We start from the raw sequence: 23,989 nt of genomic DNA on the forward strand, positions 1-23,989 counted from the left end.
AAAAAGCACAACCCTTGATGTCAAATAGACCTAGTTCTATACTCACGTGACATTTTTATCGTATGGTGTCTGATCAACCCATTGCCAATGTCGCCAACCCTCTGGATCTGACAGCCCCAGAAAATAAGCAGAATTTATTTTCAGATTCTGAATGATGAAATCCTGAGGGAAGAAAACGGAAGAGTCATAGTTGATAGAGCAGGAGCACCCTCATCTCAGACAAATACCGCCATTTTAAGTTCCAGTTCCCTTTCTTGCCTCATGCATTTCAAGGAAATCACTTCTCTTCTGACTACAAGCAGACAGAAAGAGCAGACAGTAAAACACAGATAAGACAGCTCAGGCACAGAGGGAGGTGGGGGGAAAGTCTCTTGGGTAACTGCCAAGCTTCCTTCTCATACAATGGGCCCCAGTAAAACAGTGGGCCTTAATAAGCACATTCCTTTCCCTTTGGGTGCACTAAGATAGGAAAGCTAAAAGCAGACTCCGGGGGATATGCCTGCAGCTGCAGAAAGATGTATGGGAACAGACACACAACTCTTTCTCCCAGATAAGCACAACAAAGAGACACAGAAGCAGTCCCCCAAGCCTCTGATAAACTCTCCCACCCTGAATCCTTAAAAACTCTTAGTCTGTCTGGGCCGGGTGCAGTGGCTCATGCATGTAATCCCAGCATTTTGGGAGGCCTAGGCGGGCGGCCTACATCAGGAGGTCAGGAGATGTAGACCATCCTGGCTAACACTGTGAAACACTGTCTCTGCAAAAAAAAAAAAAAAAAAATTGTGCGGTGGCAGGCGCCTGTAGTCCCAGCTCTTCAGGAGGCTGAGGCAGGAGAATGGCATGAACCCGGGAGGCAGAGCTTGCAGCGAGCGGAGATCTCGTCACTGCTGTCCAGCCTGGGCGACAGAGTGAGACTCTGCCTCAGAAAAAAAAAAAACTCTTAGTCTGTAAGAGAGTGTGCCCTTGACCAAACTCAGCCAGAGGCTCCTCTCAGGTTTATTTTCTCTAAAATAAACCTGTCTTGACTGGCAGGCCGCCTTTCATATTTCTTTCCCCTTTCTTTAATTCTTACAATAGCCTTTGGGGGGACTCAAGTTGAACAGAGTTCTTATGGCCATAGGAAGAAAAGAAGAAAAGGAGAGGAGGGCTCCTGCCCAGGAGCAGAGGCCTCTGGCTGAGCAGGGCTGGATCAAAGACATCACTTGTGGGCATGATGTTTGGCACGTACAGGAGCATGCTCTAGCCGTGGCCATCATAAATCCTCATGGCACACTTGCTTTCCTATTTCTTTGCTAAGTGACAGCATTCTTCAAGGCTCTGCATATTGTGAGGAAATTTCTCCCTCGCTCCTAATATAGTCTTGTAAAGGGAGTTGAATTAGTATATCTTTAGGTTTCTCTCTGCCCTCCACCCCCTATTTATTTATTTGTTTATTTATTTTGAGACAAGGTCTTACTGTCACCCAGGCTGGAGTGAAGTGGCGTGATCTCAGCTCACTGAAGCCTCAACCTTTCAGACTCAAGCAATCCTCCTACCTCAGCCTCCTGTAGCTGGGATAACAGGCATCCACCACCATGGCCCGCTAAGTTTTGTATTTTTAGTAGAGACGGGGTTTCGGCCATGTTGCCCAGGCTGGTCTCGAACTCCTGGGCTAAAGCCACACTCCTGCCTTGGCCTCCCAAACTGCTGGGATTACAGGCTTGATCCACCACACCCAGCCAGGAAAGGGTATTTTATTTTATTTTGAGACAGAGTCTCATTCTGTTGCCCACATTGAAGTGCAGTGATGCAATCTCAGCTCACTGCAACCTCCACCTCCTAGGTTCAAGTTATTCTCATGCCTCAGCCCCCTGAGTGGCTGGGATTACAGGTGCCCACCACCACACCTGGCTGATCTTTGTATTTTTAGTAGAGGCAGGGTTTTGTCATGTTGGCCAGGCTTGTCTTGGCCTCATGTGATCCGCCAGGCTCGGCTTCCCAAAGTGCTGGGATTACAGGCATGAGGCACCGAACCCAGCCCCATATCAATTCTTGATTGTCAGTTCTTGCAATTTAATTTTTTTCGCAAGTCCTCATAATATTTCTTCTCTGTGAGGCAATTAATTGTTTCTAAGTATTTCTATATAACTACATGTTATATAAATGGTTGATAACAATGCTGGTATCAACACTGAATGTAGCGGGACTTCTACTTTACTTTCAATAATGGTGGACTAAGTAATTTGGACCAAACTTCTTGGCAAAATCAACTACATAAGCTGGATGAAACGCAAAAAACTTTAATGTCTCAAAAGGTCACAAAATAGTAAAAATTACCAGGTCAAGAACCCAGAGAGAATGAAAAGCAAGGAAGATGTGCCTGGAAATCATGGCCCCTTTCTCTCTAGGGAAAGTTTGCTGATGCAGAAAAGGCAGTAGAAGGGCTGAACAGCACATTCCTCCCCCGGCCCCGCAACCTCAGGATGCTAAAGTTTAAAAATTTATCTAGGCCGGGCGCGGTGGCTCAAGCCTGTAATCCCAGCACTTTGGGAGGCCGAGACGGGCGGATCACGAGGTCAGGAGATCGAGACCATCCTGGCTAATACGGTGAAACCCCGTCTCTACTAAAAAATACAAAAAACTAGCCGGGCGACGAGGCGGGCACCTGTAGTCCCAGCTACTGGGGAGGCTGAGACAGGAGAATGGCGTGAACCCGGGAGGCGGAGCTTGCAGTGAGCTGAGAGCTGGCCACTGCACTCCAGCCTGGGCGGCAGAGCAAGACTCCGTCTCAAAAAAAAAAAAAAAAAAAAAAAATTATCTAAAAGTTTTGTGCTGTGGTGGTTTATGCCTGTAATCCCAGCACTTTGGAAGGCTAAGGTGGGAAGACTGCTGAGGCCAGAAGTTTGAGACCAGCCTGGGCAATATAGTGAGACTTCATCTCTACCAAAAAATAATTAGGCCAGGCGCGGTGGCTCACACCTGTAATCCCAGCACTTTGGGAGGCCGAGGCAGGTGGATCACCTAAAGTCAGGAATTTGAGACCATGGGGAAATCCAGTGTCTACTAAAAATACAAAAATTAGCCAGACGAGGTGGTGGGCGCCTATAATCCCAGCTACTTGGGAGGCTGTCGCAGGAGAATCGCTTGAATCCAGGAGGCGGGGGTTGCAGAGAGCCAAGATTGTGCCACTGCACTCCAGCCTGGGCGACAGAGAAAGACTCCGTCTCAAAAGAAAAATAATAATAATGATAATAATAATAATAATAATAAACTCTGGGCTGGGCACAGTGGCTCACACCTATAATCCCAGCACTTTGGGAGGCCGAGGCAGGCCTCAAGTGGATCACTTGAGGCCAGGAGTTCGAGACCAGCCTGGACAACGTGGTGAAACCCTGTCAATACTAAAAATACAAAAGTTAGCCAGGCATAGTGGTGCATGTCTACAATCCCAACTACTCGAGTGGCTGAGGCATGAGAATCACCCGAACCTGGGAAGTAGAAGCTGCAGTGAGCCGAGCTCATGCCATTGCACTCCAGCATGGGCGACAGAATGAGACTCTGTGTCCAAAAAATACAAACCCACCCCCTGCACAAAAATAAAAAACAACTTTGCATGCACACTCCAAATGCTTCAGGTCACTTTTTTTTTTCTTTTTTTGACAGAGTTTTACTCTGTCACCCAGGCTGGAGTGCAGTGGCACGATCTCGGGTCACTGCAACCTCCGCCTCCCGGGTTCAAGTGATTCTCCTGCCTCAGCCTCCTGAGTAGCTGGGATAACAGGCGTGCATCATCCCGCCTGGCTACTTTTTGTATTTTTAGTAGAGGAGGGGGTTTCAGCATGTTGGCCAGGCTGGTCTCAGGCTCGTGACCTCAGGTGATCTGCCTGCCTAGGCCTCTTAAAGTGCTGGGATTACAGGCGTGAGCCATCGTGTCCAGCCACAGGTCACTTTAAAATTAAGATATTTATAATAATAATAGTAGTAGTTAAAATTAGTTATTGTTTACTATATGCCAAATATTACACCATGAGTTTGCACAAGTTACTTCATTTAAATCTTACGACTACTACTGTGAGGAAGATAGTGTTGCTGTCTCCATTTTACTAAGTCTCAGGAAACACAGATTTAGAAAGATAAAGTTGTCAAAGGTCACACAAGTAATAAATAACAGAGTTCTAACTCTAGAGCCAGTATTCTTAAGCAGTACATGTTCTGTATGACAAGAAAGATAGAGGTCTATAATGAAATTTTAGAAAGCCAATTTTTTTTGTTTGTTTTTTAAGATGGAGTCTTGGTCTGTTGCCAAGGCTGAAGTGCAATAGTGTGAGCTCAGCTCAGTGCAACCTTTGCTTTCTGGGTTCAAGCAATTCTCATGCCTCAGCCTCCCGAGTAACTGGGACTACAGGTGCGCACCACCACACCTGGCTAATTTTTGTATTTTTAGTAGAGATGGAGTTTCACCATGTTGACCAAACTGGTTTTGAACTCCTGGCCTCAAGTGATCTGCCCGCCTTGGCCTCCCAACATGCTGAGATTACAGGCGTGAGCCACCACACCCAGCCGTCATACATTTTGTTTTGTTTTGTTTCTTTTTGAGATGGAGTCTTGCTCTCTCACCCAGGCTGGAGTGCAGTGGCATGATCTCGGCTCACTACAACCTCTGCCTTCCAGATTCAAGCAATTCTCCTGCCGCAACCACCTGAGTATCTGGGACTACAGACATGAGCCACCTCGCCAGGCCTCAAATAATGTTGTACAAATAAGAAAATATATTTTGACATAGGTTTTCAGATTATTTTGAATGTACATGAACGTATATGAGACATTGTTAGTGGTTTGTGTACTTCCCTCCCTCCTCTCCACCATATCAATTTATCTATTCATTCTTTTATTGAACATTTAAGCAGTCTATTGTCTGCTCAGACTCTGTGCTAAGTGTGGCATAGGAAGTCAAAACAAATAAAAGTTTACAACATGGCTGGGGAGACAGGATGAACAGCACTTTTGAAAACTTTGTAGGGTTAGGAAAAAATTAGAGTCCAGAGCCAAGAAAGAGGTAAGGGTAAATAGGCAGTAAATCAGACCTCATATAGATTATGATCTGGCTTTGAATCATTTGGAGATTGTAGAAATTTCAGGCCCTGAAATTGCCATAATGTACTGTAGGACTTGTGCCAAGGCATGTGGCAAAAGCAAATGAAAATACTCTTTGGGGCCGGGCACGGTGGCTCAAGCCTGTAATCCCAGCACTTTGGGAGGCCAAGACGGGCAGATCACGAGGTCAGGAGATCCAGACCATCCTGGCTAACACGGTGAAACCCCGTCTCTACTAAAAAAATACAAAAAACTAGCCGGGCGAGGTGGCCGGCGCCTGTAGTCCCAGCTACTCGGGAGGCTGAGGCAGGAGAATGGCATAAACCCGGGAGGTGGAGCTTGCAGTGAGCTGAGATCCGGCCACTGCACTCCAGCCTGGGCAACAGAGCGAGACTCCGTCTCAAAAAAAAAAAAAGAAAGAAAATACTCTTTGGAAGCGAATAATATCTTAGGCTTCCAATTTTGTTTGTTTGTTTGTTTTGAGACAGAGTTTCGCTTTTTCGCACAGGCTGGAGTGAAGTGGCATGATCTCGGCCCACCGCATCCTCCGCCCCCTGGGTTCAAGTGATTCTTCTGCCTCAGCCTCCTGAGTAGCTGGGATTACAGGCATGCGCCACCATGCCCAGCTAATTTTTGTGTTTTTAGTAGAGAAGGGGTTTCGCCATGTTGCCCAGGCTGGTCTCGAACTCTTGACCTCACGTGATCCACCCGCCTCAACCTCCCACAGTGCTAGAATTACAAGCATGAGCCACTGTGCCTGGCCTCCAATTATTTTTATAAATAATTTTTCAAGTACAACATCCACCACACAAGGATAATTTGAAACATACTATAGGCCAGACATGGTGTCTCAGGCCTATAATCCCAGCACTTTGGGAGACCAAGGCAGGCGGATCACTTGAGGCCAGGAGTTCGAGACTAGCCTGGACAACATGGTGTAACCCCATCTTTACTAAAAATACAAAAATTAGCCAGGAATGGTGGCATGCACCTGTAATCCCAGCAGCTCAGGAGGCTGAGTCAAAGAATCACTTGAACCCAGAAGACAGAGGTGGCAGTGAGTCGAGATTGCGCCACTGCACTCCACCCTGGGGTGACAGAGACTTTGTCTCAAAAAAATAAAAAAAGAAGATCTGGGCACAGTGGCTCATGCCTGTAATCCCAGCACTTTGGGAGGCCAAGGCGGTGGATCACCTGAGGTGAGGAGCTCGAGAACAGCCTGGCCAACATGGCGAAATCTCATCTCCACTAAAAATACAAAAATTAGCTGGGCGTGGTTGCGGGTGCCTGTAATCCCAGCAATTCGGGAGGCTGAGACAGGAGAATCGCTTGAACCCAGGAAGCGAAGATTGCAGTGAGCCGAGATCTCGCCACTGCACTCCAGCCTGTGCGATAGAACAAGACTCTGTCTCAAAGGAAAAAAAAAAAAAACTGGCCGGGCACCATGGCTCACGCCTGTAATCCCAGCACTTTGGAAGGCCAAGGCGGGTGGATCACGAGGTCAGGAGTTTGAGAACAGCCTGGCCAATATGGTGAAACCCCGTCTCTACTAAAAATACAAAAATTAGCTGGGCATGATGGTGGTTGCCTGTAATCCCAGCTACTAGGGAGGCTGAGGCAGGAGAATCGCTTGAACCCTGGAGGCGGAAGTTGCAGTGAGCGGAAATTGAGCCACTCCAGCCTGGCGACAGAGCAAGAGTCCATCTCAAAAAAAAAACCCAGCAACAACAAAAAATAAGCGTAAGCGTTGAACATTATAAAGTTTGACAGCATATTTGAAAGAGAAGCAAGATAAATTCTAGATTTGAAAAATACAATAACTGAATTTAGATGTTAATATATGGTTTTAATAGCAGGATTAGACATAGTTGAAAAAGATTAGTGAAGTGGGAGGGCCGGGCGCGGTGGCTCACGCCTGTAATCCCAGCACTTTAGGAGGCTGAGGCGGGCAGATCACGAGGTCAGGACATCGAGACCATCCTGGCTAACACGGTGAAACCCCGTCTCTACTAAAGATACAAAAAATTAGCCGGGTGTGGTGGCAGGCGCCTGTAGTCCCAGTTACTCAGGAGGCGGAGGCAGGAGAGTTGGTTGAACCCGACAGACAGAGGTTGTAGAGAGCCGCAATCGTGCCACTCCAGCCTGGGCAACAGAGCAAGACTCCATATCAAAAAGAAAAACAAAGACTATCAGTTAAGAAAGGAAACAGATTAGCTGCCTGTTAGAACATACCTGCTCTTCGTTGGTGTTGATCACCACCAGATCAGCCCCCATCACAGAACAGTTACTTTGACTCTCAGTCCAAGACTGCATCACAGTAGAAATAAAGTAGCAACTAGACTGAAATGACGTCCAAGGGGTTGGGCAGCAGCTCCAATCTTCCCAAAGGAGTATAGAAGAAGAAAAAATATTAACAGAGAATTCTCCTCACATAAAATTATAAGCTTAGCTCGCTAAGGTTTAATTAGTTTTCATCTATGGATCTCCATGGATTTTTCCAAAGCTGAACTCATTTACTGCTGTATTTACTAATCTGTAGATCATTTCACTCTATATTGGGACCAGTAAACTTCCTGCAAAGGGCCAGATAGTAAATATCTTAGGATTTGGGGGCCATACGGTCTCTGTTGCAACTACTCAACTCTGCTACTGCAGTATGAAAGCAACAACTGGCAATATGTTACCAAAAACAAACAAAAAAAAGAATATGGCAATAAAATATCATTTACAAAAGTAGGCAGCTGGTTGAGTTTGGCCCATGCCTTAGTTTTCCAGGCCCTGCTTTAAACCCACAAAAATTATTTTAATAACAAATACTTGCCGGGCGCAGTGGCGCACACCTATAATCCCAGCACTTTGGGAGGCCAACGCGGGCAGATCACGAGGTCAGGAGATGGAGACCATCCTGGCTAACACGGTGAAACCCCCGTCTGTACTAAAAATGCAAAAAATTAGCCAGGTGTGGTGGCAGGCGCCTGTAGTCCCAGCAACTCGGGAAGCTGAGGCGGGGGAGTGGCGTTAACCCGGGGGGCGGAGCTTGCAGTGAGCAGAGAGCGCGCACACAGTTTTTTGTTGTTTTTTTTGAGACGGAGTCTCGCTCTGTCGCCCAGGCTGGCATGCAGTGGCACGATCTCCGCTCACTGCAAGCTCTGCCTCCCGGGTTCAGCCACAGCCACCCGAGTTGCTGGGACTACATGTACCTGCCACCACGCCCGGCTAATTTTTTTGCATTTTTTAGTAGAGACGGGGTTTCACCGTGTTAGCCAGGATGGTCTGAATCCCCTGACCTCGTGATCCGTCCACCTCGGCCACCCAAAGTGCTGGGATTACAAGCGTGAGCCACCGCGCCCGGCTAAGACAAATACTTTAACTTAAGGTTCTCATCATTTATTGGTGGTCATATATGAACCATGTCTACATCTTCAGCAAAAATAACTTTGACAATGTTATATTTGCCACTAATAATTGTAGATAAAAATATCATTTAGAATTTAGCATCTCATTTTAAAGAATGAGTCTAGAATAAGACAGATCTGGGTTGCAACCTCATTTTCGGTGCTGTAATTTTGGGAAAATTATGTAACCACTCTATGCCTTAAATATTTTTCTTTTCATTTGTAAATGGGAATGTTTCTTACTCAGAATCTTGAGAGGTTGAGGTGACATAATATATGCAAAACACTTAAGAGCGGTAAGTGGCCGGGCGCGGTGGCTCACGCCTGTAATGCCAGCACTTTGGGAGGCCGAGGCAGGTGGATCACAAGGTCAGGAGATCAAGACCATGGTGAAACCCCGTCTCTACTAAAAATACAAAAAAAATTAGCTGGGCGCGGTGGTGGGTGCCTGTAGTCCTAGCTACTCAGAAGGCTGAGGCAGGAGAGTGGTGTGAACCCGGGAGGCGAAGCTTGCAGTGAGCCAAGATCGCGCCACTGCACTCCAGCCTGGGGGACACAGTGAGACTCCGTCTCAAAAAAAAAAAAAGAGCAGTAAGTCCTGAAAAAGATCTGTCTCTCCTTGGAAGCACCAGTTTTTCCACTGTCAGCACAAAACAGATTATACAAATTCCCTCTAACAAACAGTGACAATGTAGAGCATGTCAAAATGTTTTTCTTTAGATTTTGGCATACATTATACCAAAATAAATATTTTAAAATTTTTTTTAGAGACAGGATCGTGCTTTGTCATCTAGACTGGAGTGCATAATCATGGCTCACTGCAGCCTTGACCTGGGTTCAAGCGATCCTCCCACCTCAGCCTCCCAAGTAGCTGGGACCACAGGGGTGCACCACCTAATTTTTTTTTTATTAATCCAGCTAATTTTTTTTTTGTATTATTTCTAGAGACAGTGTCTTGCTTTGTTGCCCGGGCTGGTCCAGAACTCCTGGGATCAAGTGATCCACTGGCCTCAGCTGCCCTGAAGTGCTGAAATTATAGGCGTGAGCCACTGAGCCTGGCCTCCTATGGTAGTTCTGAGGAAGAAGCTCTTGTCATCTTTTTACCCCGCACAGTTTTTCCCTATAAGTAGAGAATGATTTCATTCTTGAAATAACAGTTTGATGCCCTTTGGGTCCATGTTTTCTTCCTGGAAAGGATTAAGGCCATTAAGACATTTCTGATGTAGAACTTGTCTCTCTCTGGCTCTGCACACGAGGCTGTAGGCAGTCCCTGATTCTAGACACAGCTAACCAATTATCCCTCAGGAGGTGAGTAGGCCTGGACTAGGGAGCAACATTTTGGCCTCACTCTAAGCCATATTTCATGATTCGGTTTTACCATCAATAAAGCTGATAATTTTATTTTTTATTTATTGTTATCTTTTTATAGACAGGGTCTCACTTTGTCACCCAGGCTGGAGTGCAGCAGTGTAATCGCTTATTACTGCAGCCTCAACCTCCTGAGCTCAACTGATGCTCCCACTTCAGCCTCCAAAGTAGCTAGGGCTACAGGCACATGTCAACATAGCTGGGTAATTTTTTTTTTTTTTTTGAGATGGAGTTTCACTCTTGTTGCCCAGGCTGGAGTGCAATGAGACAATCTCGGCTCACCTCCACCTCCCGGGTTCAAGCAATTCTCCTGCCTCAGCCTCCCGAGTAGCTGGGATTACAAGCATGTGCCACGATGCCCAGCTAATTTTGTTGTTTTTTTTTTTGAGACGGAGTCTTGCTCTGTCACCCAGGCTGGAGTGCAGTGACCGGATCTCGGCTCACTGCAAGCTCCGCCTGCCGGGTTTACGCCATTCTCCTGCCTCAGCCTCCCGAGTAGCTGGGACTACAGGCGCCCGCCACCTCGCCCGGCTAGTTTTTTTGTATTTTTTAGTAGAGACGGGGTTTCACCGTGTTAGCCAGGATGGTTTCGATCTCCTGACCTCATGATCCGCCCGTCTCGGCCTCCCAAAGTGCTGGGATTACAGGCTTGAGCCACCGCGCCCAGTCTAATTTTATTCTTATATTTATTTTTCAGTTAATTCAGAACTGTATATATTTATATCCTGTGTATATTTATTTTTCAGTTAATTCAGAACTGTATATATTTATATCCTGTGTATATTTATTTTTCAATTAATTCAGAACTGTATAGGGAGAGGGATGTATTTACTGTTGAACTTAGTGATTAATTGGATGTGGGGGTGAAGATGATAAGTGAAGAGAAACTGCTAAGAATGATTCTCGAGTTTTAAGCTTTAGTATTCATGGTAGCAGGAGAAAGTGAGACAGTCTGAGGACTCTTGTTTGATACTTTAATTTTGAGGTTTTTTTTTTTTTTTTTTGAGACGGAGTCTCGCTTTGTCGCCTGGGCTGGAGCGCAGTGGCACGATCTTGGCTCACTGCAAGCTCCACTTCCCAGGTTCAGGCCATTCTCCTGCCTCAGTCTCCTGAGTACCTGGGACTACAGACGCCTGCAACCACGCCCAGTTAATTTTTTGTATTTTTAGTACAGACAGGGTTTCACTGTGTTAGCCAGGATTGTCTCAGTCTCCTGACCTCATGATCCGCCTGCCTCAGCCTCCCAAAGTGCTAGGATTACAGGCATGAGCCACTGCGCTTGGCCTTTTTTTTTTTTTGAGACAGAGTTTCACTCTTGCTGCCCAGGCTGGAGTGCAATGGCATGATCTCAGCTCACCACACCCTCCACCTCCTGGGTCCAAGAGATTGTCCTGCCTCAGCCTCCCGAGTACCTGGAATTACAGGCATGCACCGCCACGCCCAGGTAATTTTTTTGTATTTTTAGTAGAGACAGGGTTTCTCCATGTTGGTCAGGCTAGTCTCGAACTCCCGACCTCAGATGATCCACCCGCCACACCCTCCCAAAGTGCTGGGATTACAGGCATGAGCCACCGCGCCCGGCCTGAGGTGTCTATTTAAGACACCAAGTAGATAAAGAGTGCAGTAGGAAAAACCAGGCCTCAGTTGATAGTTTTAGTGCTGAAGATAATAAACCATCAGACTAGGAATTTGGTTAATAGCAAGGGAAGTCTTGTTGCTCATTGCAGAGTTGTACCTTCCATGTCCTTTCCTTCCATGATGCAGGTCAGGCTTGGATAATACTGTTGATACTCTTGTAACTTGGACAGCTGCTTGACAGTTTTGCTATACCTAAAATTGTGACTCACTGGGAAAGAGAAAGCAGAGTTAGTTCTCATTCTTTTTTCTTTTTTTTTTTTTTTTGGAGACAGGAGTCTTGCTCTGTCGCCGGGCTGGATTGCAGTGGCGGTGATCTCAAGCTCACTGCACACGGCTCTGCCTCCTGGGTTCACTGCTGTTCTCCGTGCCGTGAGCCTCCCGGTGAGAGTCGAGAGATCGCTAGCAGGTGCCCCGCCACCATGCCGCTAATTTTTTTTGTATTTTTCTTAGAGAGCGTGGTATTCACCGTGTTAGCGCGAGATGAGGTTCTCGAAGTATCCCTATGACCTCCGGGAACTGCCCCCGCAACATGCGCGTTACGCAGGACCCTGTCTCTAACCTAAAACTCCCATTCTAGCTGCAATGAGAGATTACTATGACGCCGTGGGAGCCGTCGGGCGCCCAGCGGTGAGGCATGCCCTGTGTATATTCAAGGGTGCAGCTCCTCCAGGGTTGTGCGATATACAATCCTTATGCTGTGCCGGGCACAGTGACTCAACGCCTGTTAATCCCGAGGACTGAGCTTGCGAATCTCCGACTTGCCCCAGAGAGGTGGGAGAATCACTTGAGGTCAGGAGTTCAAGACAGCCTGTCAAAACATTGGTGAAACCCCGTCTCCACCAAAAATATAAAAATATTTTTATTTATATTTAAATATAAAAAATAAAATTAGCCAGCTGGCCAGGCGCAGTGGCTCACACCTATTATCCCAGTGCTTTGGGAGGCTGAGGCTGGTGGATCACTTGAGGTCAGGAGTTCGAGACCAGCCTGACCAACATGGTCTACTAAAACTACAAAAATTAGCTGGATATGGTGACGGGCACCTGTAATCTGAGTTACTTGGGAGGCTGAAGCAGGAGAATTGCTTGAACCCAGGAGGTGGAAGTTGCAGAGAGCCGAGATTGTACCATTACACTCCAGCCTGGGTGACAGAGCAAGACTCCATTTTAAAAAAAGCAACTAGCCAGGCATGGTGGCAGGCGCCTGTAATCCCAGCTGTTCAAGAGGCTGAGACAGGAGAATCACTTGAACTCGGAAGCCACAGGTTTCAGTGAGTCAAGATCGTGCCATTGCACTCCAGCTTGGGTGACAAGAGTGAAACTCCATCTCAAAAAAACAAAAGAAAACAAAAAAAAACCTTATGGCCGGACATGGTGGTTCACACTGGTAATCCCAGTACTTTGGGAGACCAAGGCAGGCAGATCACCTGAGGTCAGGAGTTCAAGACCAGCCAGGTCAACATGGTGAAACCCTGTCTCTACTAAAAATACAAAAATTAGGTGGGCGTGGTGGCACATGCCTGTAATCCCAGCTACAGGAGTCTGAGGCAAGAGAATCACTTGAACCTGGGAGGTGGAGGTTGCAGTGAGCAGAGACTCTGCCATTGCCCTCCAGCCTGGGCAACAGAGCGAGACTTTGTCTCAAAAAAAAAAAAAAAAAAGCCTGGGTGCAGTGGCTCACCCTTGTAATCCAGGCAATTTCAGAGGCCAAGGCGGGCAGATCACGAGGTCAGGAGTTCAAGACCAGCCTGACTGACATGGTGAAACCCCGTCTCTACTAAAAATACAAAAATTAGCCAGGCATGGTGGTGCATGCCTGTAATCCTAGCTACTCAGGAGGCTGAGGCAGGAGAATTGCTTGAACCTGGGAGGCGAAGGTTGCAGTGAGCCACGATCACGCCACTGCACTCCAGCCTAGCAACAGAACGAGACTCCATCTCAAAAATAGTAATAATAGGACAGGCATGGTGGCTCATGCCTGCAATCCCAGCACTTTGGGAGACTGAGGCGGGCGGATCACGAGGTCAGGAGATCGAGACCATCCTGGCTAACACGGTGAAACCCCATCTCTACTAAAAATACAAAAAATTAGCCGGACGCAGTGGCGGGCACCTGTGGTCCCAGCTACTTGGGAGGCAGAGCTTGCAGTGAGCTGAGATCGAGCCACTGCACTCCAGCCTGGGTGACAGAGCGAGACTCCATCTCAAAAAAATAAAATAATAATAATAATAAATAATGGGCCAGGCGTGGTGGCTCACACCTGTAATCCCAGCACTTTGGGAGGGCGAGACGGGCAGATCACAAAGTCAGGGGATCGAGACCATCCTGGCTAACACGGTGAAACCCCGTCTCTACTAAAAATACAAAACAGTAGCTGGGCGAGGTGGCGGGCGCCTGTAGTCCCAGCTACTCGGGAGGCTGAGGCAGGAGAATGGCGTGAACCCGGCAGGCGGAGCTTGCAGTGAGCCGAGATTGCACCACTGCACTCCAGCCTGGGCGACAGAGTGAGACTCCATCTCAAAAAAGAGTATAATAATAAAAAATAAATAATAAATAATAATAAAATAGCCTTATGCTCTTACAAAGTCTGCAATGCCTCTCTCATCCCATTTCAAGCCATACTGTTCTTTTCTCATGCTTCTTTCTCTGCAGGCCCAGTAAAAAATATGTCCTCAACCCTTTCTTATATTAATTTATCTTGTTTGTTTAGAAGTTTGCATGTGTATATATCTTGCTCTCCCCCTACTATAACATACAGTCTAGTGAAGGAATTTCATTGTATTCATGCTATATACCCAGCACCTAGAAAAGTGGCCTGCTCATGGTAGGTGTTCAGTAAGCATTTGTTGATTACTAGGTAACAGCATCTAATTCCATTAATCCTGAAATATCACAGGTCTTTTGGTTTTTCTAAAGTTTTCTGATGGCTGTAACTGTAAGTAAACCATTTGGGTCAAATTAAATATAAGGTAAAACCTAACCTTTTGGAGACATTTAGACATCTTTCACTAAAAATGATCTCTTTTGTTCACGGGCATGCACATAGAGCAAGATCTGACTTTTCACTTATCCTCACTTAATTGTTTATTCATGTATTTCATCATTCTGATTTTGAGACTAAACCTAGTCAAACTCTTCTATTTTCTCTTAATTTATGTCTGTAAGTTCTTGCATGTCTTCTTTCCTCTCAAATAATTAAATAACCATCTTGTATTAGTCCGTTTTTGCATTGCTATAAAGGAATACCTGAGACTTGGTAATTTACAAAGAAAAGACATTTTACTGGCTCACAGTTCTGCAGATTGTACAGTAAGCATGGTGCCTTCTGGTGAGGCCTCAGGAAGCTTTCAGTCATAGTGGAAGGCAAAGCGGAACCCGGCATATCACATGGCAAGAGGGTGCAAGAGAGAGTGAGGGGGAGATGCAGATCTCACCCAAACTCAGAGCAAGAACTCACTCATTCCTTTGAGGAGGGCACCAAGCCATTCATGAGGGATCCACCTGCATGACTCAAAACCTCCTGCCAGGCCCCACCTCCAACATCGGGGATTTCAAATTTCGAGGGACAGCTGTCCCTTCCAAATTTCAAATTTTCAACATGAGACTTGGAAGGGACAACCATCCCCACCATATCACATCTTTAAGCCCTTTTGTCTCTTGCCCTTTGTTATAAAAAGCAAAGCAAAGTTTAACCTTAGTAATAATTCTGCTTGTTAGGGTTACATTGAAAACTGTGAGATGTATTTACAACTAGAAAGAAACTGAAGACTGTATCATCAACACAGTTTTACTTGACATAGGAAGTCATTGTATTCAGTAACTTCCTCACAGATGTTTCATTTCTGTTTCTAATCATAATATTAGATAATAGAGCACATGTTGATACCCAAATAGTAAACGAGAGAGTTGGGAAATTTCTCAGGTGTCACAAAAATACAAAACTTGGCAAAGGGAGTACCAATTAAATAATAGTTTACTTTGTTTATTCTTCCATTGTATCACTGTATAAACTTTTTTTTTTTTTCTTTTGAGACAGGTTCTCTCTGTTGCCCAGGTTGGAGTACAGTGGTAAGACTGTGGCTCACTGCAGCCTCAACTTCCTCGCCCGGCCGAGACTTTTTTTTTTTTTTTTTTTTTGAGGCAGAGTCTCGCTCTGTCGCCCAGGCTGGAGTGCAGTGGCTGGATCTCAGCTCACTGCAAGCTCCGCCTTCCGGGTTTACACCATTCTCCTGCCTCAGCCTCCCGAGGAGCTGGGACTACAGGCGCCGCCACCTCGCCCGGCTAGTTTTTGTATTTTTTTTTTTAGTAGAGACGGGGTTTCACCGTGTTAGCCAGGATGGTCTCGATCTCCTGACCTCGTGATCCGCCCGTCTCGGCCTCCCAAAGTGCTGGGATTACAGGCTTGAGCCACCACGCGTAGCCGACTTTTTTTTTTTAAAACAAAGGAGCAGATCAACTAGATGGTACCTACCATCAGCACTCCCAGCAAAGTGGAGTTATTGTTATAGAATGAATTGCGTCCTCCCCAAGCTCATATGTGGAAGCCCTAAGGTCCAATTTGTGGTATTTGAAGATAGAGCCTTTGGGAGGAAATCAGGTTTAGATGAGGTGATGAGGGGGGTTCTCATGATGAGATGAGTACTCTCATAAGAAGAAACCGTGGCCGGGCACGGTGGCTCAAGCCTGTAATCCCAACACTTTGGGAGGCCGAGACGGGCGGATCACGAGGTCAAGAGACTGAGACCATCCTGGCTAACATGGTGAAACCCTGTCTCTACTAAAAAATACAGAAAACTAGCCAGGCGAGGTGGCGGGTGCCTGTAGTCCCAGCTACTCGGGAGGCTGAGGCAGGAGAATGGCGTAAACCCGGGAGGCGGAGCTTGCAGAGCTGAGATCCGGCCACTGCACTCCAGCCTGGGTGACAGAGCGAGACTCCGTCTCAAAAAAAAAAAGAAGAAACCGTGAAGAGCTAGCACTCCCTCCATCATGTGAGGACACAGCAGGAGGGCATCACCTGTAAGCCAGGAAGAGGGACCTCACCAGACACAACCATCCTGGCATCCTCATGTCAAGACTTCCAGCCTCCAGAACCATCAGAAAATACATTTCTGTTTTTTAACGCACTCAGTCTATGGGTTTTTTTGTTTCTGTTTGTTTTTTCTGTTTTGTTTTGTTTTGTTTTGAGACAGAGTCTTACTCTGTCACCCAGGCTGGAGTGCAGTGGCACCATCTCAGCTCACTGCAACCTCTGCCTCCTGGGTTCAAGTGAGTCTCCTATCTCAGCCTCCCAAGTAGCTGGGATTACAGGCGTGAGCCACTGCACCCAGCTAATTTTTGTATTTTTATTTATTTTTTTTTATTTTTTTGATTTTATTTATTTTTTTTTGAGACGGAGTCTCGCTCTGTCACCCAGGCTGGAGTGCAGTGGCCAGATCTCAGCTCACTGCAAGCTCCGCCTCCCGGGTTCACGCCATTCTCCTGCCTCAGCCTCCCGAGTAGCTGGGACTACAGGTGCTGCCACCTCGCCCAGCTAGTTTTTTGTATTTTAGTAGAGACGGGGTTTCACCGTGTTAGCCAGGGTGGTCTCGATCTCCTGACCTCGTGATCCGCCCGTCTCGGCCTCCCAAAGTGCTGGGATTACAGGCTTGAGCCACTGCGCCCGGCCAATTTTTGTATTTTTAGTAGAGACAGGGTTTTGCTGTATGGTCCAAGCTGGTCTTGAACTCCTGACCTCAGGTGATCTGCCTGCCTCGGCCTCCTGAAGTGCTGGGATTATAGGCGTGAGCTACCACGCCTGGCCCAGTCTATGGTATTTTGTTACAGCAGCCCAAGCTGACCAAGATAGTTATGATCACATTTGGAAAATGCAACTAAAACCAGGTAAAGAAAGCTGGAAGTACAGACAATTATCCAAAATAATGAATAATAGTAATAACTTATTTTATGAAAAACATGGCCTTCTCAGTTAGGGTTGCCATTTTATGTCTAGAAAGGGGAAACTGTTTCTTCAGGAAATCTATAGAATGGGACTGGGAAAAGGACCAAGAGATGACTGCACTCCAGCCAAGAACTTACCCACAGAACTCACAGTGAAACAGACACACAGGAGCAAGATGCATACGACTGCCACAGACCAGACCTTCAGCTGGAACCGCCAGACTCCTTTCTCTGTCAGATCAGCAAGACAAATGCACAGTCATAATCTCCACTGCCGAAGACCCAGGAAGCCAGAGTCCCAAAAATCTTAGAACAACAAAATCAGGCTATGATCAAAACTAATTAAAACAGAAAAAATGTGAAAGCAAGAAGAGATTACAGAAATTCTCTCAGAACAAATGACCAGTTAGTACCCTGGAACCCAAGACAAATCCAGGCAAAACTCATTCAGAGTAAACTGTACTTTCCAATTGCCTACTCTCTTTACCTTTGAATCGCACAGCCTTGACCTCAAACTTCCAGGCTTAAGTGGTCCTCCTGCCTCAGTCTCTGAGTAGCTGGGACTTTAGGCATGTGCTTGCACGCCTGACCAAATTCATTTTCCTTTAAGGCTTTCTAGGCCCGAGTTGTTTTTTTTTTTCTTTCATCTTTCCCTGATCCAAGTATCTTGGGTCCATACCTATTTCTATACTGAAATTATTATTATGTATAAAAAGCTGTCTATTTCTTCTTCCAAAGTCATCCCTATCACCTCAATGCCTGTTTCCCACTCCATCCTGCTGATACTACCTTCCCTAGAACTGAGAAGATGAATGCTCACCTCGGTCTTGAGGCTCTCGTTCAGGCACCATTGTGTGTGCACACCCTTTGGACTTCCTCTATCAGGAGGTGCAGAAGCTCTTGTATCACTTTCCCTAAAGATGTGACTTTAGGGGATCTGGTTCTTTCAAACAAGCCAAGCCCTTCGATCCTTCTTCGCCTATTCTTGCAAAGGAAAAGATGTGACTTAGGAGACTTTCTGCAGTGAGCTAAAGCTTTCAATTTAAAACATACATCATGTTCAGAAATAAGGAAACACAAACGAGGAAATTGAGAAATACATCAAAAACAGTTCACGGCTGTTCAGGTCTAATTTTTTTTTAGACAGGGTCTCACTCTGCCACCCAGGCTGGAGTGCAGTGGTACAATCTTGGCTTACTGCAACCTCTGCTTCATGGATTCAAGCAATTCTCCCGCCTCAGCCTCCCGAGCAGCTGGGACTACAGGCATGCGCCACCATGCCCAGCTAATTTTTGTATTTTTAGTAGAGAAGGGATTTCACCATATTGGCCAGGCTGGTCTCGAACTCCTGACCTCCTGCCATTGCACTCCAGCCTGGGCAACAAGAGCAAGACTCCATCTCAAAAAAAAAATTTAAAAAAAAAAAGCCTCTTTCTTTTGTAAATTGCCCAGTCTCAGATGTCTTTATCAGCAGTGTGAAAATGGACTAATACAGCCTCCCAAAGTCCTGGGGTCACCGTTGTGAGCCACCACGTGCCCGGCCACTGCTGAGTAATCTTAATTAGAGAAAATCCATTATAGCCTGTGCTACTCAAATGGAGATGTTTGGCTGAAGGATGGTTACAACTACTGGTGAAACAGACACTGAGAAATAAATAACCTAGGTATTCCAGAATCTTCCCAGAGTTCAACTGAGATTTAATTGTAGAGTAGTGAGAAAAAAGTTTTGAGTTAGCAGCCGTCCATTGAGCTATTTTAGGACCCAGACCAATGAGATCCTTTCTAAGCTATATACCTGCTGAAACAACTTAAAGTCCAGTTTGGTCTCTTGTCTACCTCCCACTTACAGTTCCCCGAACATCCCTCTGCCCCTGCCTCGGGCTCTCCCTGTTGCATTCCTCTGTCTTGGATTAAAATGTAGAGTGTGAGGGTATTCCTTTGAATATACAATGCTAAGAAGAAAGGAGCAAAGGCAAAATGAGAAAATAATTTAAAATAGAAGAAATTATAAAAGCAGAATGAATGACAAATCCTTTTCTCAAAATAAAAGCAGAATTGCATGTAGGCCCAGGTCAGGTGTGGACATTCTAGCAGAATGCTATGAGGATGACCAGCGTATTGCAAAAGCAGCAGCTAAAGAGGACAAATCTAGATAAGAATTGGTAGACGGTTTGCTGGCTTCCTCTTCTCCTGGTTGATGAGGGAGGGAGTCCCACCCTAGGGTTATGGGATGGCTGAACACACAACACTCACTGGACAGATAAGACTGACAGCAGGTTAGCTGCATGTACTCACGGCCTGAGGCAGGAGGGCACCACGCACCATGCAGGTCAGACAGAGATTGCTCTTGGGAGAAGGGTGACTGTGGGAGGTGGGATCTGCTGTAACAAGAGGGTGAGGTGGCCCCTTGGTTCCTGAGGGAGGATGGAATTGCCTTCTTTAAAGAATTTTGTGACTGGGCGTAGTGGCTAGCGCCTGTAATCTCAGCACTTTGGGAGGCTGAGGTGAGCAGACTGCTTCAGGCCGGGAGCTCACGACCAGCCTGGCCAATATAGTGAAACCCCATCTCTACTTAAAATACAAAAAATTAGCCAAGCATGGTGGCGCACGTCTGTAATTTCAGCTGCTCAGGAGGCTAAGGCATGAGAATCGCTGGAATCTGGGAGGCAGAGATTGCAGTGAGCCGTGATCACACCACTGCACTCCAGCCTGGATGACAGAGTGAGACTCTGTCTCAACAAAAAAAAAAAAAGAAAGAAAGAAAAAAAGATTTTGTGGGCCTTCAGGGAAGTGAAATCTATTAGCTTGAGGACCAGGTGGAGTGCAGCTGGCTCAGCTGAGATGGAAACTGAGCGGGAAACAGAAACACTGTTTTGTTTTGTTTTTTTGAGATGGAGTCTCGCTCTGGTCACCCAGGATGGAGTGCAGTGGTGAAATCTTGGCTCACTGCAAGCTCTGCCTCCCGGGTTCAAGTGATTCTCCTGCCTCAGCCTCCCGAGTAGCTGGGATTATAGACATGCGCCACCACGACTGGCTAATTTTGTATTTTTCATAGAGACGGGGTTTCACCATGTTGGTCAGACTGGTCTTGAACTCCCAACCTCAGGTGATCTGCCCGCCTCAGCCCCACAAAGTGCTGGGATTATAGGCGTGAGCCACCACGCCCAGCCATTTTGTTTTGTTTTGGTTTTGGTTTTGAGACAGGGTATCAGTCTGTTGCCCAGGCTGAAGTGCAGTGGCATGACCTTCACTCACTGTAGCCTTGACCTCCTGGGCTCTAGTGATCCTCCCACCTCAGCCTCCTGAGTAACTGGGACTATAGGTACACGTCACTACACCTGGGTATCTTTTAAATTTTTTGTAGAGACAGGGTCTCGCTATGTTATTTCCCAGGCTGATCTCAAACACCTGGGCTCAGGTGATCCTCCTGCTTTGGTCTCCCAAAGTGCTGGGATTACAGTGTAGACCAGTGTGCCTGGCCAGTGATGCTCTTTTAACATGACTACCCAGTGTTTGGAATCAGGACATGACATCAGTTAGGTTTTGCTGTATAATCAATTAACTTAAAACTTAAAATACACAGCTATTCAATTAGTTCATAGTTCCGAGAGTCAGCAATTTGGGTGAAACTCCACTGGATGATTCTGGTTTGGATAGGATCGGTTCCATCTCAGCTGAACTCACTCTGCAATAAGCTGGTGGGCTGGCTGGGGCTGGCTGATTCACATCTCTCTTTGGTCTGTCATCCTCTAGTGAATTAGCCTGGATTTACTTACATTGTGGCAGGAGGATTCCAAGAGTATTAAAAAAACAAGCCCTATTGTGTATATGCAATATGCATTCAGACCATGACATAAGTGTCAAGAAAGCCAAGAGCAAAACTGAAGTCTTACACTGATAAAAATATCAAATATGGTAATATTTTTCAGCATGTAAATTTTTTCACTTCTATATTTGCATTAAATAAATCAGCATGTTGTTGTGTTCATAAACAGCACCAGAATATACAGAGCTTTGTACTCAAAAACATTCATGTAGGTAGAAGTACACTGTTCAAGAGGTTTTTCTGGGAGACCAGCCTGGCCAATATGACAAAACCTTGTCTCTACTAAATATACAAAAATTAGCCAGGTGTGGTCATGGGAACCTGTAATCCCAGCTACTCGGGAGGCTGAAGCATAAGAACTGAACCCAGGAGGCGGAGGTTGCAGTGAGTCAAGACTGTGCCTGGGCGACAGAGTGAGATTGTCTGAAAAAATAAAATAAAATAAAATAAAAAGGTTTTTCTGGGAGATAATTGGAACCACACGAAAGAAAAACAAAGATCAACTTTACCTGTTTCAGTCTTCCTGCAGAATTCACTCTCTTTTTTTTTTTTTAGACGAAGTCTCGGTCTGTCACCCAGCCTGGAGTGCAATGGCACGATCTCAACTCACTGCAACCTCTGTCTCCCAGGTTCAAGCAATTCTTCTGCCTCAGGCTCCCGAGTAGCTGGGATTACAGGTGCCTGCCACGTGCTCCCTGAATAATTCTCTCTCTAGGAGACACAGGCATATCCTAAATACTGGGTACATTAGACTGCCTACACGTTCACTGTTTCCATTGTATATGCATGGTTAACGTTGACTGGGATATGACTAAATAGGATGCTGTAATCTGATTTTAAAAAAAAAAAAAAGGCTGGGCACGGTGGCTCAAGCCTGTAATCCCAGCACTTTGGGAGGCCGAGACGGGCGGATCACGAGGTCAGGAGATCCAGAGCATCCTGGCTAACACGGTGAAACCCCGTCTCTACTAAAAAATACAAAAAACTAGCCGGGCGAGGTGGCGGGCGCCTGTAGTCCCAGCTACTCGGGAGGCTGAGGCAGGAGAATGGCATAAACCCGGGAGGCGGAGCTTGCAGTGAGCTGAGCTCCGGCCACTGCACTCCAGCCCGGGCGACAGAGCGAGACTCCATCTCAAAAAAAATAAAAAAATAAATAATAATAACAATAATAAAAAGACAAAATTAATGTCCCAAGAACTCCTTGGAAAAGTTAATCAACTCCTGCCTCCCTGCATCTAAGAGTTAAGTGGTTTGTTTGTGTGTTTGTCAGAGATAGGGTCCCAGGCTAGAGTGCAGTGGTGTAATCACAGCTCACTACAGCCTTGAATTCCAGGGCTTAAGGGATCCTCCCACCTCAGCTTCCCAAGTAGCTGGGACTACAGGTATGTGTCACCATGCCCAGCTAATTTTTTTTTTTTTTTGATAGAGTTTCGCTTTTGTTGCCCAGGCTGGAGTGCAGTGGCATGATCTCGGCTCACTGCAACCTCCGCCTCCCGGGTTCAAGCGATTCTCCAGCCTCAGCCTACCCAGTAGCTGGGATTACAGTCTCTCACCACCACGCCCAGCTAAATTTTGTATTTTTAGTAGAGATGGGGTTTCGCCACGTTGGCCAGGCAGATCTCAAACTCCTGACCTCAGGTGATCCGCCCACCTCAGCCTCCCAAAGTGCTGGGATTACAGGCATGAGCCACTGCGCCCCACCCTGGCTAATATTTTAAAAGTTTTTGGTAGATCTGCTGGGTGCAGTGGCTCACGCCTGTAATCCCAACACTTTGGGAGGCCAAGGGAGTCAGATTGCTTGAGGCCTGGAGTTCAAGAACAGCCTGGGCAACGAGGCACAATCCTATCTCTACAAAAAGTACAAAAATTAACCGGATGTGGTGGTGTGCGCGCCTATAGTTTCAGCTACTCAGGAGGCTCAGGTGGGAGGATTGCTTAAGCCCAGTAGGCAGAGCTCACAGTGAGCTGAGAGCCTGCCACTGCACTCTAGCCTGGAGGACAGAGACAGACCCTGTCTCAAAAAAAAGAAAAAAAAAAAAATAGTTTTTTGCAGAGACAGGGCTCTCACTATGTTGTCCATGCAGGTATCAAACTCTTGGTCTCAAGTGATCCACCTGCTTCCCAAACCACTGGGATTACAGGTGTGACCTGTCACTCCCAGCCTGGGTTAAGTGTTTTAATTACTCTATTATTTCTCACTTCCAGTGGAATTCCCCATTAAGTTCACTGTTGCTCTCACAAGGAGTGTATTTAGGCCGGGCATAGTGGCTCACGCCTGTAATACCAGCACTTTGGGAGGCCAAGGCGGGCGGATCACAAGGTCAGGAGATCGAGACCATCGTAGCTAACACAGTGAAACCCTGTCTCTACTAAAAATACGAAAAAAATTAGCCAGGCGTGGTGGTGGGCGCTTGTGGTCCCAGCTACTCCAGAGGCTGAGGCAGGAGAATGGCGTGAACCCAGGAGGTGGAGCTTGCAGTGAGCTGAGATGGCACCACTGCACTCTAGCCTGGGCGACAGAGCAAGACTTCGTCTCAAAAAAAAAAAAAGAGAAAGAGAGAGAGAGAATTCTTTAGGAAGACTGAAACAGGTGAAGTTGATCTTTGTTTTTCTTTCATGTGGTTCCAATTATCTCGGAAAAAAAAAGAGTGTATTTAATTGAAAGACAATTAACCCTGGAGTGTTGCTATTTGAACATAATGCTATTCTTTTCTTCTTCTTCTTCTTTTTTTTTTTTTTGAGACGGAGCTTCA

General features: G+C 46.3%; 1 protein-coding gene across 2 annotated transcripts in view; it reads right to left on the reverse strand.

Moving 5' to 3' along the window:
• Positions 1 to 20,065, reverse strand: part of CLEC4C (C-type lectin domain family 4 member C) — a 21,901-nt gene extending 1,836 nt beyond the window's left edge. The window contains exons 1-6 of one of the 2 annotated variants that reach the window (XM_017891764.1): positions 19,706 to 20,065; positions 18,231 to 18,389; positions 17,549 to 17,641; positions 11,572 to 11,682; positions 7,306 to 7,451; positions 47 to 162 (exon numbers count right to left, since the gene is read on the reverse strand). In XM_017891764.1, the coding sequence (XP_017747253.1) occupies positions 47 to 162; positions 7,306 to 7,451; positions 11,572 to 11,682; positions 17,549 to 17,641; positions 18,231 to 18,261 (497 nt within the window). In that variant the 5' untranslated portion in view covers positions 18,262 to 18,389; positions 19,706 to 20,065. The remainder of the gene's footprint in view (positions 1 to 46; positions 163 to 7,305; positions 7,452 to 11,571; positions 11,683 to 17,548; positions 17,642 to 18,230; positions 18,390 to 19,705) is intronic. The other variant, XM_017891765.1, reaches the window with a different exon arrangement.
• Positions 20,066 to 23,989: the final 3,924 nt, after the last annotated feature.

The sequence above is a fragment of the Rhinopithecus bieti genome, unplaced genomic scaffold, assembly GCF_001698545.2.
Source record: "Rhinopithecus bieti isolate Rb0 unplaced genomic scaffold, ASM169854v2 scaffold_21022, whole genome shotgun sequence".
Classification (NCBI taxonomy): Eukaryota; Metazoa; Chordata; class Mammalia; order Primates; family Cercopithecidae; genus Rhinopithecus; species Rhinopithecus bieti.